Raw genomic sequence first — 21,657 nt, forward strand, 5'->3', positions numbered from 1 at the left:
ACGTTCGGCCGACCGATATGCTTAAGGAGCCTCGAGACCTTTGACGCACAGGCGGCGCCGGTACAATCTAAAATTTACAATTCGTGTCTCGATCGTCCGCCTACGTTATTCACGCATGAGCAGTCCCTTCGCATAACTAAGGATAAGATAGGAAAAACGTCGCGCTAGTGGAAGATATATTTAGCCTGCAGAACAAGATCCTAAGCTTATTAAGAGAGAATTCCGAGGGACTTAATACATTAATGTCGCTACTAATCGGAGAAGAAAATATGCATGTTAAAGGCTACTTAAAATATCATATTTTAGCACAACTCAATTGATAAAATATCGATTTATCATTTAGTTATACTGCCATCCCACGATTAGCATTCAATGCGGTGCATTTTACATTTTGCAATTTCTCTTTTTCTCTTCTCTCTTCTCTCTCCCCTACCTTCTTTCTCTCTCTCGCTCTCTTTGACAAGCCCACGTCGATTTATTTTTCTACGCCGACAATCGCGAAATCTTGACGATTGAATTAACGATTAATCATGGACATCCGCAACGGCGACATTTACGGACTATTATCGATAGTTCCATGCACATCGAATTAATTTCCCGATCAGCGAGGAAAACCGCCGGTCTCCGTTTACCATGCAATATCGCGATATCGAAATCGCGAATACGTAATGTCGTTTCTGGTTATTAATGCTACTCACTGTGATGTATACAACGTGATTTTCTTCTAAATCTCTTGAAGGTAATTTGCATTAATAAAACAAAAAGAAGTTAAAAAATTGAGAAATACATTGCCATAATAATAATAATTTATTGTAAGCAGTTATGTTACTAAAACGGAAATCGCGTATTTTCTTAGATATTTTAAATGTCGGGGGGTAAACAACTTAATATGTAAATAAATGAAATCGCGTGTCCAATATAAAGCTGAAACGCTCTGCACGTTTGCTTGGGACACGGTACGTGATTGAAGCAGTACGTAAGTGTAGCATGTGCAATCGCAGGATTCGAAATGGCTGAGTTTCCGCGACTGATAGCAATAATCTGACAGGTGCATCAACGTCATTTATGTCGTTGAGGTGATTCACATTAAACGGAGCGTATCATCCGCAGGACGAGAGAGAAAGAAAGAGAGAGAGAGAGAGAGAGAGAGAGAGAGAGAGAAGTAGATGGGATCCCATCGCAGGAAGTTAATTAACATCGCGGAGAAGTCTCTCGGGAGCCTCAGATTGAAACGAGCCAGATCTAAATAAACCAGAAACCATGAACGCCACGCCGTGTCTCGCGGGCCTGAGTATCTGATGCCACTTATGACGTATGCTTAAACTAACGCTTATTGCTCACAAATAGTCAATCTTCCAGTCAATCCTCATTACCGATAAAATTAATTCACCCCCCCCCCTCCGCGTCTTCTTTATTGGGAGAAATTAACGCTTAATTTCTCTAATTGAACACAAGTTCGAAAGTTCCGGACAAATAAGTCATTAATTGAAATGAAATTAACTCGCTAGAATTAAAGTGATTAACGCACTTTCCTTGGAAGAGAATTTAATACCGTAAAGATTTAAAAGATAAATTAATATTAGGAAAGAGACATTTCTCGTTTTCCTTAATGTCTCATATAGAAGTTTTCGCGTTTAGTAATTAGAAAAGAGATTTATACATCGCGGTACTACTACTAGGTTAAATTATGATACGCAAATCGGTCGTTTTAGCGCTAAGTCGTCGATACTCTGCGATCCATTGAGATCGCACGATCCTTCCCCCGTAACGGGATTTCGAGCGGTTGTAGATTACGCGACTGGTAGAAACCTCTCTCTGTTATCAGCGCGATGACGAGAGAGAGAGAGAGAGAGAGAGAGAGAGAGAGAGAGAGAAAACGTCTTTAGATTCGCGAGATCCGGCCAGCCAGCGACGCTGAATGATTGCGATTTATGGGATTCCTCGTGGTAGCTGGCGATCCAGCGGACTCGATCTCAAGCGTTCCCGAGCGGAATTTGCTGCTCAGTCGTAAAGGTGCCGCCACAACGAGGCGTGTCCAGATTTTACGCGCCGCCTTTACGAGATCATTCTTCCCGTTCGCCTCGCCCGTCAAGCACTCTAAATTCTGACATCGTATCAAAGTTTTCTCGATTCGGCGTGGCTACTCGTCGCCGCTTTTACTCGCTTGTAAAACGTCTTCATAACGTTTTAATGCGACCGGACTATTACGTCTCGCGCTTACACTCGAGTTATCTCGCGCGATGAGCTTCGCTCCTCGTTTCTCTCTCTCTCTCTCTCTCTCTCTCTGTTGAATCTAATTTACACGGTGGTGTCTCTTTTTGCCTCATCTTCGCAGCCGCGCGACTCTAAGTTGAAGTTGTTCGACATTTCGCTTAATCGCCTCCATCTGTCTATGCTGCGCATACTCAATTCGATCTTCTATCAGCAATCGCTTATGTAGTTTTACTCTCAAGAAGTGTTAAAAATAAGTTTGTAGAATCACAGCAATATAATGTTAGGGATTCTTAATACTCGCACTTTTCTCATTTGTTTTAAATATTAAAGATATATAAATACAAGTATATAATTATTTTAGAAAATATATACTACTTTTATGAAATCTCATTTCCACACGCTTTAACTTTTACGATTTGAGCATTACGCAAGAAAGATGAGCGAAGATCGATGCGGCATTTGACGAACCGTGCGAAACAATGTGCACTCGTAAACGCGATCGTAAATTAAAATTAGCCTAAATGAATTACGTGAACGGTTCGGTATTCCGCAATAAAAGTATACCTCAGTCCCGTAAATCTCAGGCTGCGTTCTAAACTGCCTGTCAAGGCGGATAAGTGCTGCATACTTAGAATGGGCCGGGATAAATATCGCGAGTTTGCGTTAGAGTAAGATGAAGAGCCGCGCATTACTCTTCGCATTCGCGTCTTGGCTGAACGCAGGCAGGCACGAGGCTACCTTCGTATATCGATATACGTAAGGCCTTTCTCAGAGCGCACAATAGTGCTGTGATTAATCTGCTAGATGGATACGTGGAAGTTGCATTTTACTGCCGTTTTAAATTAATAAAGTGATAAATTCATTCTAATTCAAATGCAATCAATTACAATATTATAAAAGACGGAATAATCAGATGATTGTTGTTTTATGGGAGCATTTTGGGAATGCTTCCTTAGACTCGTAATTGAACTATTTATTTTACGATGGAAAAAGTAAATGTATTAAATAATAATAATAAATATAGGAAGAAAGTAATATATGACTAATTTCCAAACCTAAGAAAAAGCTTTTCGGTGATAAATGTCTTCCACAGCACGCGATGATAAAAACACGGCGGGCCTACTTTATATCGCAGGAAAGAAGTCAGAGCCCGATAATAGAATCTAAATAAAAGAAGCATGCACATACCGATGGCGGCACTTACCTTTGCAGCCGTTCGCCGACAGGTCGTAGTGGTCCACGTCGCAGCGGTCGCACCGGAAGCCGACGGCCCCCGGCGCGCACCTGCACACACCGCTTACGGAATCGCAGAACCCGTCGATGGCACCCACGTCGCAGTCGCATTCCCGGCAACCTGCGGTCACGTTCCCATAGCCCTCGATGCAGGAGGAACAGTCACGACTGGTGAACAAAGGCTTACAAGGACACTGACCGGTCGTCTGTTCGCATTGAACCGAATTGCTACCGACGAGAGAACAGTTACATTCTAAAACAGAAACAATGCTTATGCTCGTAAGTGCTCCTATTAGCGTAATTAATGACGTGTAATCTACTAGTCACGTTAATTTTTTGCAATGAAAAGTATATGGTTGGTTATTTTCAGTAGGTCTGTCATAAATCTTTGACAGATGACTTCCAATAAGCAAATGTTTGTGCAAGAAATAGAAAATCAACTTTAATTACAAAAAGATAAAAAATTGTAATAATTTTTAAAATATCGACAATCTGAGATCATTATGAGCAATTATTACGCAATTTTAGAGTTTATAGAAATTTGTTGTGAAACATGAAACGTATGAGAATACTTACGCATGCAATTCTGTTCCAGAGGATTTCCGAAATGCGCTTCCTTGCATTTCTCGCATTTCCAGCCCTCGGTATTGCCGCGGCATTCCAAACAGCGACCTGTTTCTTGGTCACAGACACCACCATTGCAAGAACATCGTTTGCAAGTGCCACCAGGTATCAGAGGATTACCATAGAATCCCACATCACAACTTTTCACCAAAATTAAAACTTTCCGATTAGATGAATATATTAGTATTAATTATAACTCGATTGTATAGTTTTAGAAAAACTTTATATAATAATTATTAATGAACACTATTGTCTTTAACATATGAAGTTTAAAAAATTAAAAAATGCAATACGCAAAAAAATTGTAACTAATTCAGTCGGAATGATTTAACATTTGAATATTTGTTATTTGTATTCGTGATGTAATTACTATTTTAAAGTTTTACATGAATAAAAACTCTTTGTTTAAAATATGTGTTGCTTGTATTTTCCTTACATTTCACAATGATCTCCGGTATATCCCTCGGGACACTGCGTGCACACATATCCACTATTTATATCAGCGGGATTGTCGAGTTGACAGCTCGGACTGAAATTATTGGACTCGATAGAAAGCGGACACGCGCATTTCTTACAGTCCTCGCTGGTGCCTCTTGTTGCAATACCGTAATATCCCGTAGCGCAACGTTCGCACTTTGGGCCTACCGTATGATGTTCGCACATCTGGAATTATGCGGATAACACGCGACGAAAATTAAAATTAATTATTAGTGTTATGTTAGAGTCAAAACACAAATAAAATTTAAAAATTGAAAGTCGTAACTCTTCTAATTAATTATCCTAATTACAAAATTTAAAAAAGTAAGAGACTTATAGAAAAAGATAAATAAAAATCGCAAAAATGTGAAAAATTTAATTTACAAAAACATAAAAAAGCTAAAAATTTATATGTTAAATATTAAGATTTATTTTTTCACCTACTTCTAATCAAGTATACTTAAATTTGAGTTTTCCTAAAGAAAGCTGACTGGTATCGCTATCTATATGCCATAAAGAAGAAGCGAGTAAAGGATTCTGAGTCGGTAAAATAGTTCGATCTATAGATCCTACAATCTACAGCTGCAGATTCATACCAGCTCAGGTACTTTAAGCATGCTGTTATACCGGCTGAAGATCAAACTGAATCTACATCAGCCGTAGCAAGATATTGAGTCTTTTAGGGTAACCAAAGACAGTTGCACACTGGGGAAATTCTCTTACATTCTATCTGTATTACATTATATATTTTTACTAAAAAAAATTTCATTCAATACACTTATTGCTTTAACATAAATTATTTTTCTATGACATTAGAAAATAATTTATATTGTGCTGATGTCTTTATTAAACTTATTGATTAAAACTTCAACAACATTATTTTTTATTGATATTTTAATTATGGTTAATAAGAATAATTTTTTAAATTAGTTTATGTTACGTTATATTTCCATCCTTACATTTTTTATATTAAAATAAATTTATCACAACTTACCCCACATTCGCCTATGATGAAATCGCAGGAACCCGCATGACTGTTACAGTCACATTTCATACATATGTGATGATTCTGATGATCAGATCCATTGATAGGCATGTTTACATATCCCCAGGCACATTTCTCGCAGGACGTTCCCGTGTATCCCTCGGGACACTCACACATTTCGACTAGATTATCGACTTCACCATCCAACGATGAAGTAACGGCGCCTACCGTCAATATGGCAGATTGGAGACTGGAAAGAAATAGAAAGATTACTTCATTACGCGTTACTATTATATAAAGCTAAAATCCACGCTGTACACCCAATAAAAAATGCATGATTTATTCACCTTCCTTCGATTTGCTCCGAATGATATCGCGCTCTTATCATTAGATGCTTGAGATCAGCGAGGACACGCATCATTTGCGTCCTCGTCACCGGATCACCGCGAAACTCGGTTCTCCTTAATCTGATTGGGATATCCCGAACGTCACTTCGCACGTGAAACCACCCTTGCTCTCGCAAAGGTATAGTTATTTCAGCTTCTTGACTACTGTACTGCTCCTCGCCGTACGCTATGCGCATTCCATTGTTGCCCTTGGAGTGAGTAAAAAAATCCATGTTACTGCATATCTATTTTCTTCCGAGGGCTTGAATTAAAATATGCGACAAAAAATACGAGAACGGATACTTACGACTAAGATGACATTGGGCTCCGTGGTCGGTTTACCACTGGTGTCGCCTCGCATGACAACCCAGCCAACAGAATACGTAAGATTGTTGCCATACGAGGATATGCGATTGCCCGTGTAAATCTGTGGCGCCAGCCAGAAAGGGCTGTCATACTCGACGTCGAATGCTGCCACAGTCAGCCATTCATTATCCGTGTCTAAGATAGGAACAACTGCCCGTGACGCGTTCATATCGGTCACCAGCCAGTTTTCTAGTGTAGAAATCTAAGAAAAAAAAAAAGCAAATCCTACGATCCACCTTTCGTTACTTTGCCACACAGGCCTATTGTGGCTCTTTCTATATATTTGTTTCACAATTCCAATTATTTCTCGCAAAGTCGTTTTTAATAAAAGAAAGAAAAGCTAAACAATTTTTGAAAGAATTATTTGATAGTATTGCTTACTTTATTATTATTGTTATTCATAACTATAGTAAAAGATTATTCCGCGTTAATAATAAATTTAGCTCTGATAAATTATGTCATAAGAGATCTTATGCATATCGCCTATTACTATAGCGCAGCTTGCGTTTTTGCTCGTTTCGATTCGACGCCATTACCGTCACCGTAATTGCGGGTCTGTAATTTATGCAGCGAGACTGATAAACTATAATTGTCTCTTTATCTAATTTATCGCGCGCGACGAGAACGTCGCCCAAGATTAACGCCCTAAACTAAATGACATGCCCGCAGGAGTACGTCAACTAATCATTCTGAATTTTACACCTGTCAACTCGATCTTGACACTTGACAAACGAGGTTTTCCGCTATAAATAAAGATAAATCTTATCTCATATATGTAAAATCATCCAAGATTAACGGCTGCTATTAACAAAATGTCTCAATAAGCGACAAATTCCTGTACGCTTTTCATCCGAGGAACTTTTACTCTATTTACTCTATTTAGCAATTAGATTAATAATAATAATAAAATTCAGTGAATCAAAAAGCGCTAGTAACTAAAAGTAATATACTTTCTCTATTGTAATAAAATTAATTGCCATAGAAAAATTCTTTCTATATAAAAAATTCCTTCTTATAAAAAAAAAACTTACCATGCTGTACGATAATTTCGCAGTGGCGCAACGGTCTGCCACGTTGAAGCAATAGCAGGGGATACACCCATCGAGATTATCCTTCGTGAGCGCGAAGTACCCGGGTTTACAACGATCGCAGAATTCCCCGGCGACGTTCGCCTTGCACAGGCAGTCGCCCTCGCAATCGTGGGACGGCAGAATCCCGCGGGAATCGCAGGGGCACGGCATGCAGTCGGGAAACTGCCGGTAACCGGCAGCGCACTGATCGCACTTGTATCCCGAGTATCCCGGCTTGCACTCGCAGGCACCTGCTACCTGGAACACGATCGGCATTTAGACCGATTAGGATCGATCGTGAGAACCGGCCGGTTTAGAAATCATCCGGGATGGATAATCGACGCGCGCGTAAATCATGATTGGCGCAGGCGATTACGACGCGCGGTTGCCGACGCGATGTTCCTCCGAGATTTGGCGAAAATAACCGCGGCAAATTTATGTCTAACGACAGGGAAGCAAATGACTTTCGGTGGTTAACGAGGAACGTTAATCGAAAAAATTTTTTGCGCTTCTTTCGTTCAAGAAAGATTAAACTTCAAAGCTCAAGAAGAAGGAATTTGAGTTTCTCATTAATCTATTTCTTTTTTCAACGTAAAATATTATATGTATCGAGTGCTTATGTTAAGATTTTATGCCATTAAAATATAGGAAGCCTCTTACCTTTCCCATGTGCGTGTAGGAATCGTCGGGAGTGCAGTAGCCCGTACTGCCATGTATGTTGCAGTCGCAGGGCAAGCAAGGTTCTAATGCATCAGGTGCAACGCCGTTCGGCCTGTAGTAACCGCTCTTACATTTCTCGCAGTTAATACCAGTCGTATGTTCCTAAGATTTTACAATTGTTAATGCAAATATTTCGGAATATACTCTTTATGGGTATAATAATATTTTCTATCTAATTCTGCTTTTGCCTTATTTTCTTATCCTTGCAACATTTTGTTAATTGCACAGATAAAAGTTAATTTTTAAAAATACGAAAAACTGAGTATGTTATTTGCAGGTGATTTTCAGAAAGGCGTACTTTCCGCGCATATATGTAGAAATAATACTTGACTTTAAAAGATTAACAAGATTGTCACTCAATTACACTTCGTAATTAATTGTTTCCTCTAATTAATTAGGAAGAATAATTTATTTTCCAAGACGCGTATGTCATTTCGATACCCGTTTAATTGCGATAAAACGGTTAAATCGCGCGTTCGCGAGTTTTTTTTTTTTTTTAACTTCTTATCATCTCACCGTGCAATTGACGCACACGCCACCGCCTCGGTATTTCCCACGGATATCCATGGACATTCTCCTCTCGGCTACTTCCTGGTCGTATATGCAGGACGTTGCATGGCCATTGCAGTTGCACTTCTCGCAGTGAAAGCCCTTGCCAGCTGTGCCGGGCTTCCACGGGATCTGATTGTACATGGAGCAGCATTTTTCGCATCTTTCGCCGCACGTGTGGCGCTCGCATTCGCATTCCTGATGCTGAAGGATAACGCGAAACGCGCTTATCAGATAGCACGAAATATCCGTGTTCTTAAGTTACGCTTATCTATTAAGTCATATGGTGAATACGCGTGGTCTGTTGCAGATATTGCTGCAAGAGGCGTTTGCCAGTTACGCGCTGTAATACCTCTAATTTTGTTCGTTCTCGAAGAGATGTTCGTGGAAGCTTGCTTATCGCAAAATTAGTCGGGATTTGTGTCATCGCTGTGTTTTCTTATTTGTCAAATTCTAACAGTGCTTCTAGTTGCTAATTATCACCAAGAAATTAATAAAATTAATAAAATTATTACGATCTAATTCTTATTGTTGACAGAGAGTTTTTAATAATAATGTAACTATTTTCATTAACGACTTCTCTTTCTTTACTTGAAATATTTTGTGATATGTAAGCTACAAATAACTACAAACGCTTTAGGGCGCGAAATTAAATTATTGATTTGTTGATTAGTCATATGAATCGATGTATTCAGTAACGTTACCGACCATCTGGCTCTTACCGCATTACGAAGTCATAAAGACGGGAATTCATAGACGCGATCGCCTATCCGAATGTGCAAAATGATATGTGCTGCATATGCATAATCGCGGATAACTATATCGCGGGGTATAAAGTAAAATTCACGTTGCATTGGACGTTATATATTCGTTTTATGAGTTCCACTCCGTCGTTTAAAGGATTCACCGATCGTAAAATCGCGAAACTAGTTTGCGTTCAGCAAATCATCCAATCACGGCAGAAATTATTATGAACAGCTCGAATGTCTGAGTACGCTCGATAGTAAATTTTAGATTCTCGACAAGCAAAAATATTCTTCTTTCATTGTAAATTATACATATATAATATTTGAACAGTAAGAATAGAACAAAAATTTCGTAATTAATTGCATTATCATGACACAGTAAAATTATTTCAGAGTCATAAATCATAATTAATATCACCAAATAATTCACTTTCTCTGTCAGAGTTGACTCGATTGACTCTGCAATTATCGTACGTTGAATTGGGCCGAAGAAATCGCGTGAAGTACTAACGCCGAAAATAAATTACGCCGGGATTAATGAGCCTCGATTTCACCGAAGTATCGCACCGCGCGTTCGATAAACCTAAAGTGCACGCGGAAGAGTGAAAAGGTTAACGCGACGCGTGTGGCCTTATCATTGGCGTGACAAACGAACGGGCCACTCCGGTCAATTGCAATATCCTCCGTTAACACGTGCTCCGTATTATTTACTGCCGATGATAATGGACATCCCGTCCGCGATTGGCAATCAAGCCCCGGTTTCTGCAATTACTCTTCGCCACGGCGGCGTTTAACGAACCTGACTTACATTTCATCGGAAGCCATAATGTTCCGGGGCCGTTATCCTCGAGTCGAGATAGCCAAGCCTCCAAAAAATAAAAACCTCCAATTCAACGTGAGGCTTCAGGACAGTTGACCTTAATTTTTACGACTAATTTTTTGATCAATTTACCGCTTGCAGCAATCTCTTTCTTTCTCTCTCTTTCATAAAAAAAAAAAGATATTGTAATTGCAGGATTGATTCGAGTTATAAGTGAAAATAAATAAACTCACGAAAGTTAATTGCTTAAACATTGATAAATGTTGATAAAAAAACAGATTTGCACTTGTTTATTAATCATAAGTTATGTTGCATAAAAATTACGTGAACATAACTGATTAGATCTTACACGGAAATTGCTTCTCTAATTCGTATGCAATCAAATATAGTAGGTTTAAAAAAAATTGTTGAAGAAAAAAGATATTTGTGATGCAATAATATGAATGACTACGCAAGGAGATAATACTTATATTTCTTGTACGATAGAAATATCAATGCTTCTGCAAATAGAAGCTTTAATTGAGCTGGAAAATTATGTTATATAAATAAACATAAGATAATTATAGCATTTAAATTAAAGAAAAAGGAAGTATAAAATTGTTTACACTAACAAGGAAAATTAATATTTTTCTAACGTAAAAAAAGATCAAATGAGATGTTTATTTTCTATCAAAATTTAACTTGAGAGATTTGTAAATAAAGTTAAATATAAATTATCATTATATTCACTTGTCGACCTTTTGCAAGGGTTAGAAAAATGTGTAAAAAGATTTAATTAACATTAATGGACTGAAACTCATTGAAATGACATGATAAGGCAACAAAAAAAGATGCCAATTACGAAAGTGACCGTAACATTGTATATAAAATTGATAGTGGCACAATACTCCACAGTGTTCTCGTTCATAGTGACAAACAGGCAAGAAATCAACGTCCCCTATACTCTCAATCATCGCGCGCATTCATTTTTTGCTGCCTCGCTGTATCAGCCATTGCACTTTCTTCCATAATACTCACTTCGATTCATAACAACAGATGCACGCTGAATCAAGAGACCACCCCGTGTATATGCGAGTCAATCAGCTGTGAGATTATCGGATTTCAAAAACAGGCGCGCCAAGTTCTTATTTACATTATGTTTCGTTAAGATTGTTTTATACGATTTAAAATGTGCAGTAGAATCCACGGCAGAATAGTGCATATGTATAAATGTATCACGCAAATATTGAAACTAGTTTTGAAATTTGATCCTTGTCAGTGTACCACAATAATGCACAAGTACAATAACTATATTAATTTTTTCATAACTAGATATTAATGGAAATAATTAATTCATTAATCAGAATTAGTTAAGTTGTATAAACTTTAAGAAAACGAAAGTATATGTTTAAGAAATATGTATACTCGTATTACTCGATTTATATTGAATAAATGAATGTCGTGAAAATTGCATGAGCAAAATATGAGTAACATAAAGGTCAATGCTCACGGCGACGCAGTGATTCCGATACAGCGGAACGGCGTTGCATCATGAATGACACAATCAATCTGTTTTATCATATTACGCGTCCACGAAATGCTTGTTCAATTCCCGGAATGTTAAGCACATTAAAATAAGACGTAATGAATAATGTAACATCTTTTATCGTGTTTTTCGAGACTCAAAAATTTTATATGCAAAAACTTTCTTCTATCTCTTCATCATTTATATCAGTTTGAATTAAAAACATGAAATATTATTACAAAATTTATTTTCTATAAAATTTAATATTGTTTGCAAAAAATATTTCTAATAACGTTCACTATAATCCTTTAATGTGTTGTGTCGAAATGTAGATTTTATATTTAAAAGTGTTACAAATAAGCAGTGCATATAAATTTATTTATTCTATTATTCAGAAATGGCAATATTACTGTTTCATTTTTCCCAGTTTTTTACTTTTAAGTATACTAATGATAGTATACATTACATATTATAAAATTTAAATTGTCACAATTATTTAACTGTCAACAATAAAATCGGTAACATCTCCTTTTTAAGAGTGGAAAAATATTATTTAATTATTTGGTTCACAGTGCACTTTGATAACTGTACTGTTTGATAACAATAATAACAAATAAGAAAGCAGATGATACTTTAGAAACGTCGTGTAAAGAATTTTTTAATTTCTAAGCTTTGTCTACAGAAAATAATCGTGAAAAGGGATTTCGCGATTCCAAGCGACAACGATAATTGTTAAGGAACAGGATAAACTGTTATTGTCTGTTAAAGCTGGCTGTATGGAGCACGATTCAGCGAATGCTCGATCTAGGATTGTAGCGACATGTATGTTCAACGAGATTCGTGTTTCTGCAGCTACAAAAGAGAGAGAGAGAGAGAGAGAGAGAGAGAGAGAGAGAGAGAGAGAGAGAGAGAGAGAGAGAGAGAGAGAGAGAGAGAGAGAGAGGGGGGGGGGGACTCTAGCTTTGTGAGGAAATGTGCCACACGAGAGTAATTAATCACTCGCGTTGACTATTGTCTTCTCGCTCACGTATTGTGCTGCCTGAGAAACTGCAGCACCGTATCTGTAATTAAACGTGAATCATCCCCTGGAATAAAACACAATGTTTGCATTTCCATTCTATCTCATGACTGTCGTAAATTTGCTCCACGCTATTCATTTGCTATTGACCCGCATTCTCCTTCGCGCTAAATAAAAATATATTTTACTTTACATTCGCATCGTGTGGAGAAGTAGCTTTTTCTAAAACGTTACAACTTATCTGATTCAAACTATCGTTGGATAAATATCAGAAAATTATAAATTATCATTAAAAAATACATACATAATTGTACATGTATTTAAATTAATTTTCATAATTAACTAATACTGTCCAAATCACACTTGAATTCTACCAATTAATTTCTATTTTTGAAAGACTCCGTACATATAATCTATAAATAATCCATAAATAATCAAATGACGAGCGGAAAAAATTGGGTCATTCTTTGTTACGTGAACAGACACAATTCTCACGGTTCTATTCAAGATTCATCATTCTACCTTTAATTCCAAGATGTCCGCAGCTCTCTGAACACGTACCCTAGAGAAACCGCAACATTGATAGTGACGGAAAAAAAAACTAATGGCGCCTCCAAAAGCACCCGCTACGCGCGATCACGGCGAAACCTTAATTCCCGGCGGTTTCTGCGGGCTTTCGTAGCAGGCAACGATTCAAGAAGGAGAGACCCCGCCATTAGCGGCGTCCGCGGACAAAGACTTGACAAGTTTATGGCACTTTCGACGGATTTATTTCTCAAGCAGCTGAATTTGAATGCCCGCTTTCGACCGCGCGACCGATTTCGGCGCGCGTCATTATAAACTTTTCACTTTTCACGAAACAAATTTTACACATTTCGCTACAAATTGATTACTGATGTGTGAAAGAATAATTTGAAATGTGTTTTTAAAACATGTTTTAAAACATGTTTAAATTTCAAAAGATCAATCGAGCAACCAAATCAGTTGAACTGTTTACAACTGCACTTAAAAAATATTCATATAAATCATATTTATCAAATTCGTCAAAGAATCGTGTGACACTCGACATCGATAAAACTCGTGCTGAGCAAATCTAACTCTTATTGATTTTTCAAATTTAGTGCTAATTTTTTTTCAGAATTTCGCACTTTTGACTGGAGTTCCTCGCACGAGTTCTTTCGATGTCTCTTAATGCTCGAAGCGCTAGAGTCAAAATTGACAAAGTTGTAGCCACTCAAAAAATTAAAAAATTTAATTTTTTCAAACTTTGAAAATTCTGTCAGCTATAAAATTATATGTTTTGACATAAACTGATTTAATAATAAGATATATTCAAACATCTATTTTTTTAACTGTATAAAAATTAATCTGAAAAAGTATATATCGCGCTACATCATCGATGATATGTTATGATGTTTATTACTTAATAAATAAGTTGCTGCGATGAAATAGTTTGCTCACACTTACCCCATGTTGAACGCTATACCGACATCGAGCCGCATGTCCGGAGCACAGGCAACGTCCTCCGATATTGATTTCCTTTATTGAATAAAAGGCACGTCTCTTGTCGGCGAAAACCTCGCCGTTACGCCGAAGACCCTGAAGACGGAGACGCACGAATCTGGCCTGAGTGAATTCCTGTAGAGTCGCGCTGTGATTCAGAGCCCCGGGTCGACCGTTCACCAAGTGTGTATGGATCTTTTAAGTAAACAATTAGAATGTTTGTTAACCCGAGTAATTCATTATTATTCATTATATACAGTATAATGCTACTATATACAATGTTTAGTTGCAATAACAAAAATATAACTCGAGAAAGAATTAATATATATTTACAATTACATTCGAAAAATAAGATCAGAGACATATAGAAAATAATATCGTATCGTTTTGTGTACAATTATCATTGCAATTTACTTTTGAAGTAAAAAATAAAACGGAAAATAGCGCGCGCAAAGCATAAAAAATAATATGGTAAAAATAAGTAAGAAATAATATTTAAATGACTATATTCAATTGTTAATTAATTTTAAGTAAAAATAAAAGGATGCAAATAAAATCAAATGTACCCTAACGCAATGTCTGTGCTTCTGTGACTGTGAACAATCAGCGACGGTCAATTAGCGTCGGCGGGCGAAGATAAATTCCAGAGACACGGGCAAAGAAGTAAATCATCCGCGAATGGCGCCGCGTGCTAAGAATGGAACGGCAAGTTCCGTAAATGGAGGGTACACGGTACCTAATAAGGAACAATCGCTTGTATTTAGGATACCTCACGATCTTTCGGATTGTCGAACGTTTGTCGTTAATTATTTGTTTGTGCTTCTAACAAATGCAACAATGTTATATGTAGACACTTTCTCTGTTTCACTCTTTTACTTTCATCTTTTGATTTTCATCTTTTTATTTTTATGATCACGAGAGTTTGCTTCTCTTAGAAAGTTGTAATACCGCAAGTATAATTTGCAGCTGTGAAATGTAAAAATTAATTGTTTAGTGGAAAAAGTATCGAAGGAGTTAAACGGAAGCTGGCTGGATATCACCTTGCTTCGAATTCTTGGTAGTTCGGATGATAATTAAAGCTCATGCCTTGGGAACACGAGAGCACGCCCGATCGGTTTCGTGCGAGCGGAATCGCGATGAGGGAAGAAAGGAAAGAGAGAAACGTGGAGGAGGGGAATCGATGATACAAAAACGGTGATCCCTACATTCCGGCCATGTACGGCGTTACCTGGCCGTATAAGGGAGTATTGCGTACGCATCTTCCGTAGGGAGGAAGCTTGGCAGTTTTACGCTTTTACACGCAAGCCGGTGGAGGCAGCTTTACGCTTTTACACACACAGAGAGAGAGAGAGGAGAAAAGGTTAGGCTAGAAACCGAAGGATGGAAGTGCACCTCCCGACAAGCGGCAAACTCGTTGCCGTTTCGCAAGAAGGGATGGTCTCTCTCTGTCATAAGAAAGAGAAGATCCTCATACCTGAGGACCGATCTTCGTCACGAAATGATTACCTTTTATTCTCCGGTTTCGTCGCAAAAGTGTCTTTTAACGATTCGCGTGGGGCAACAAGAAGATAATATCGGAAACCTGTGTCTCCTAAAGTAAGAGTATTAAATGCTATTTCACGGAATAATGTTAGCAGTATCAGCAGTAAAGTTATGTTATACATTAAAGATATCAGAAATGTAAAAAGTTTCTTTTTTCTAAATAAACAAGTTTTTAGTCCCTCATATTAAAAAAACTTGGAATGCGTGTAAACTAATATAAAATACACACTATATATTTTACAGAATTAAGATAAAAATATGAATTATTATAAATACCTGTAATTATAAATCTTTTACAAAGGATCTTCAAATTTTAATTACAAGTAAATTAAAAATTTGTTATAATAAATTAATTACTATCTTCAAAAAATAATGATCTTATCTAATTCATCACGTATCTAAATCATCAGTATTAAATAGAAAATAATAGTACATTATTTTAACATTACTTTAACATAATATTAGAAGTAATTATATTTCTTACACAGTGATAATATATACAGTTTCCTTTATATTTTTGCAATAAAGAATTAGAAACAAAGCTTGGTGAGTAAAACAAATCGATGTGTACGGAAGAGGAAGAAGGTGAAGGGGAAGTGACTTATAAATTTCCGTAAAGAAATGCATCGCCTGCGGCAAACTTATTCCCGACGATAACGAGGTGAATGGTAAATTATCGTCACAAAACAGCGCCAATCGTATACGTCGTGTAATAATGCCCCGGAATAGCAGAAACGCACACTTTCGTTTCTGCTGTTAATGCATCGCTTCCCATATCGTTGCATGTCGCGATTTACTGTAACGGGTTTACCAAAAGAAATTAATTGAGAACTAACGGTCGGCATATATAATAAATGTGAGTCGCGATAATTGCACAGAATGTCTCTGAGCTTTAATCTTGCGTCATTACCTTTAGATTCTTCAATTTTTCACAAATGTGTCGAAACATCAGTAGTTTTTAAAATATAAGTAATCGAGAATATAAGAATAAAGGAATTAAATATAGAATTTACAAGGAAAAAAACATCAATAAATTTGATGTGTAATAATAAACTGTAAAATAAACTGTAAAAAAAAAGAGAGATGATACAAGAAATATATAAAGCATATTTAAGAGAGAAATGCAAATATAAAGATTTTAATAAAGATTTTAAAATATTTATTATATTGTTTTATATCAAGGAAGTAACGCCCGGTTCACCGTTTATTAATGACCTTAAATCGCCTCCGTATTATTACTTCGCAAAAAAAATAAATAAATAAAAGCGGTAGGATGAAAAGCGGGGAGGGACGGAAAAACGGGATCTACCGGAAGCAAACGGACCGGCAACCCCGTTGCCTGTAAAATCAGCGCCCGCTAATCATCCAATCGCGTAATTGCACACGCGCGGCGGCATAAGACCGTCGATAATTAACGATGCCGAGTGCGGCCGTGAGGATTTTCGCAAGGATTATTGATAATGACACGGTTAGTGGAGCTCGTTGCGGAACGAGCTCGGCGAAAAATGCTCCAGCGAGCATAAACGTCGCTCGTTGCATCATGCGTGTCATTAGCATAACACGCTTTTTATTTTATCGACTTAGCTCTTCCAACAAAAAAAAAAGACTCGGGAAAGACAACAAGGGCCAAGAGCGTGAAATAAACAACATATAAAACAATCTGTCAATTTCTACAATAAAAACTAAAGAAAAAGCAGACGAATGACTTTCTACTTTCATTGCGAGAGAGCGAGAACAAAACGTACGGTTCCGTTGCCGATGAAATAAAGCGCCACTAGAAAAATTACGTAATACCCGACATTTAAATAGTGAATCATTGTAACGAATGAGTGAAGGTGAAAACGGTTCATTTTCGACGACGATCAAGCATTATGGCACACAGAGGTGCGCCGATTGGCAGCCTGACATTTGTATGCAACAGGTTATTAGGGATAGGTCGTTATGCTACTTTATGACCGGCAGTTAAAGGGCTCGCGTGAAAAATACACTTCGACTTTGTTTTTACTGCGGGTTAATTATCCGCGTTTTCAACACTCGTAACGCTCAACGTTACGAGGGATAACGTTGTGTTATTTGTACGTGCCTGCGCCCTAATTGCAGTTGCGAGTTCTTTTTTTTTTTTACACACACAGTCGAGCAATTTCTTTCTCTCTCCTGATTTTGCAATGTGTTAAACGTTATTTTGTGGAAACAAGTTGCAGTTGGCAAGTGCGGCGTAAAATGCAACTCGATAATAACTTTATTTGTACGAAAATGCACTCGATCAATGTAATTATACGTCTACTATTGATTTACATGTATTATTATCAAAATGCAGCGAAACGTGTAAAGCTATCACTTTATTCAGTAAAATAAAATAAGATTGATACCGTGAGACGATAATATTTTTCGGGAGGAGCAATCGTAAAAGAAGATAAAATCGTGCGTAAAAGGAAGAAGCCGATATCGGTGGGCCGCATTTTTTTTCGAGCTTTGTGAAACGAGAAACGTGTCCTCACCTCGCCGTTCTCCATGGGGGTTTGTCTGGAGTACTGGCTGGTGCATATGACCTCGTCGTCGGCGACGTAAACGGGTTTGCCCGCGACAGGCGGTGCCGAATATCTCGTCCAGCATTCCCCATCGCTCGGCGCGTAATACTGCCACGGCTGGAAGTCCTCGCCATCCAGAGATCGCTCCAGGATCCAGGCCGCGGGTCTCGGCGAGTTCGCCGCCTTCACTATCACGTACTCCACTTGATAGACCTGAAAACATAACAGTGCAAAAGGCTCAGTAAGATAAATTATTATTAAGATGTTTACAATCAGTTATACAGGAAATTGTGTTACCGATAAATCATGTTAATTCCTAAGTATAAAAATCTTGCTGTAAATGTTAATATTTCGAGGCTTAGAAGGGGAGAGTAAAGCCCTCTTCTCTTTACGCACGCGCTCCTTCGTATCACAGTCCTCGTTACAGTGCGCCGAGATAAAAATCGCGGAGAGCTCAATGCCGGAGGCCGGACTCGCAGGTCTCCCGCGGCTCGTCGGAAACCCCGCCGAGACCAGGATCTCGCGACGGATAATTAATTCCACGCAGCCGTAGATATCGCGCGGAACTAGTTGGCGCTCGCTCGATGTCCCATTTGGCGCGACGAATAGAGGAGAATACAATAATCGTGCCTGTATAATGCGTCACACCGCGTCATTCTCTCTCTCTCCCTATCTTTTCCTCTCGATCGGCCGTCCCGAGAAGAATATTATTCGGAGGCGGATGTTGAAACTTCTGTCTGCGCGTGGAATGCGTGAACCGCGACTTTACATCCGAGGCCCGAGTAGACAGGCGATGAAAATCAGTCGCTACTTGCTATTAACTGCCTTCTTTTGCCTTACCTTGCCATTATCCTCTCATTGTTCGCGTGTTAAAACCGCGCGTTGAATGAGTCGACAGTTAGATACTCTATGCACGCGCCATAGTATACAGACACTCTCCCCCACGCTGTCTTTCGACTGTGTCTCGGTGGTGTTGCCGGACGCAAATGGGCGCGAGTGCAAATTTTAAAATGTACACTCTAGCGTAGCAAATCGTAAATGCGGCGCACGCGTAGGCGAGTATTACGTTACAGGATGCTCCGTCGAGTACTAGGCACGTGAGTGATACTGTGCATGTACCGTACATATTATCTTTACATAACGCGGATGTTACGTGATATTTTCAATGAGCACTCTTTTTCAAAGGTAAATAGTGTACAATTTCAAATACGTCGACGTAAAATCTAATAAATTAATATACACGGACAGAATTTCTCTCTTAAAATTTACCCTCAAAATCTGGTAATTGTAAGATAATGTATGACCTCGAGGAATTTTGCTATACTTTTTAGTAAAATTAATTATACTTTTAGGTAAATTTTACCAAAAAGTATAGTAAAATTCCTCGAGGTCATTATCAGAGACAATTATCAGATTTTGAGGGTAAATTTTAAGAGAAAATTCTCTCCGTGTAGTGCTAATAAAAGACAGAACGGGAGGGAGAAAGAGAGAGACTATCAGCTGAATTATGTTAGGTAACATTCAATTAACATCTTTTCCTTCTCATTTATTCATCGGATGATTCTCTTCTTCGTTTATGAAAACGTCAAACACTCCACAAGTTCATGGGGATGTGCATTCATCTCTGACTGCGGTCACGTTTTAACAAGACAGGAGTCCTTCATCCTGCCGTCGGCCCGCGTCTTTGTCGTTGTCGTTGTCCTCGTTGTGTCGTCGTTACGCCGACATTGTGAGGCCGGACCGACGCCCACTTTCGGACCATAAAGACAGATCGCATGTCCGCGATACCGGCTTCGTTTCCTTCTAAGGACTTCGTCCGGAACGGCTTGGATTCGGCCTCCTCAGCCGTGGAGAAGCCGGCTTCAATTATCCGGCCCTTTTACCTCGTAGACGAGGACGCGCATACGTGCGGCTTCTCGTGCGCGTGTACGGGAATCCCCGCGATCGCCCTCGGGCATTAGAGAATCGTTACGTCGGCGATCTCGGGTAATCTTTAATTTGCGCGACCAGTGCCTTGCTGAATGAATTATACGACGTATTGACATGACGGGCAGCATTAACAAGGATACACCCGTCTCGTTTAGAGCTCGTGGAATGTGTGTGTATGTATGGCAGCACTGAGGCTGCAGGGGAATACGTTTGCGCATCAACATTGTTATGATAGGAGCACGAGGGAAAAGGGAAAGCGTTGCACGAGGCAGTCTCTTCCCGAGGCTGCCCGCCTTTTACCAGCTAAATATTTGCGTTGGCCGCACATGCCTCCAGTCGCCATCGGCATCGCGTGCCTCGTCGTATGGGGTAGGTCATAAGCAAACCACGAATGCATTACTGGCTCAAGGTTGCCCCCCTTCCGGCCCTCGAGGGGTGTTGGATGTTTCACGCGGACGGTATACACTAGAACTGTGGAGTTTATCGCGCCGGGCACACGACGGGATTATCGAGGGATGAGGCATGTTTAAACGAATGACCGCGTGCGTGCCTGACTTGTACGAAACAAACGCCGTCAAGCTACTATCAAAGCAGAATAAACGGAAAAGTTAGATCTGGGAACGCGTCTGGAATTGCTGTGTGCGTTCACATTCTCACTTTACAATGTGCTTTTGCATTCCGCATCTCACATTCCAAAGATCAGTACAAATGAAAAATTACGTTGGCGCAATGAAGTAAAATATCTTATTTTCTCTCAATCTCAAGGATTTAACTGGATAATTAAAATTAAAATTAGTTTTAGAATTTTTCCCCAAAATTATACATGTTCCACAATGTGTTATAGATATTATTAGAAAAGAAATAATTCTTTCTATATAATTTTCATTTTCACAGCGACATTATCGTATGCTACGAGCTCTTGTTATCGTGCACAGACTCTGTGGATCTATGCGTTAAGAAGGTATTCTAGGACGGACTACTTGTTCGAGAGGTACTCCGTTCACGTTCGGTGGACCGCGTGTAAATATTACGCGGATAGCCTTGCATGAAGGCACGTCAAGGGTCGTACTTGACGCACCTTGCCTCGACCTTTCGATGGCGTAGACATCGCGGTCACGTTATAATAATTACTAAGGTTTTTACACCCACAATTAAAAAATAATCTTTCTAATTGAATGAATTGCCGAAATCAATTGATAGGCAAAGTGACAATTTTTAAAATTCTTGTCATCCTGTTCTGATCAATTAGACTGCAATATCCTTTCTTGTAAAAACTACCGTGGGTGCTGTCAACGGCCTTTAAAAGTGGCAGTGTCATTTCTTCCGCGAAAATGAAAAGTGGTCGGTACAAGAACCGCGCGCTCGATCTCGCGCTCGGTATCTGAGAAACATGAACTGTGTTTTGCTTCCGTGGTCTCCGCGGGGAATTCTTCAAGTACGTGA

At 38.7% G+C, this 21,657-nt stretch overlaps 1 protein-coding gene across 2 annotated transcripts in view; it reads right to left on the minus strand.

Moving 5' to 3' along the window:
• Nucleotides 1-21,657, minus strand: part of LOC105837358 (laminin subunit alpha-1) — a 143,174-nt gene that overhangs the window by 78,753 nt on the left and 42,764 nt on the right. For both annotated transcript variants that reach the window (XM_036289107.1, XM_036289106.1), the window contains exons 3-13: nucleotides 18,256-18,498; nucleotides 14,180-14,410; nucleotides 8,592-8,828; nucleotides 8,016-8,177; nucleotides 7,317-7,613; nucleotides 6,227-6,487; nucleotides 5,881-6,128; nucleotides 5,543-5,783; nucleotides 4,508-4,734; nucleotides 4,024-4,211; nucleotides 3,419-3,700 (exon numbers count right to left, since the gene is read on the minus strand). In XM_036289107.1, coding sequence (XP_036145000.1) covers nucleotides 3,419-3,700; nucleotides 4,024-4,211; nucleotides 4,508-4,734; nucleotides 5,543-5,783; nucleotides 5,881-6,128; nucleotides 6,227-6,487; nucleotides 7,317-7,613; nucleotides 8,016-8,177; nucleotides 8,592-8,828; nucleotides 14,180-14,410; nucleotides 18,256-18,498 — 2,617 coding nt within the window. The remainder of the gene's footprint in view (nucleotides 1-3,418; nucleotides 3,701-4,023; nucleotides 4,212-4,507; nucleotides 4,735-5,542; nucleotides 5,784-5,880; nucleotides 6,129-6,226; nucleotides 6,488-7,316; nucleotides 7,614-8,015; nucleotides 8,178-8,591; nucleotides 8,829-14,179; nucleotides 14,411-18,255; nucleotides 18,499-21,657) is intronic.

Source organism: Monomorium pharaonis, chromosome 6 (genome assembly GCF_013373865.1).
Source record: "Monomorium pharaonis isolate MP-MQ-018 chromosome 6, ASM1337386v2, whole genome shotgun sequence".
NCBI lineage: Eukaryota > Metazoa > Arthropoda > Insecta > Hymenoptera > Formicidae > Monomorium > Monomorium pharaonis.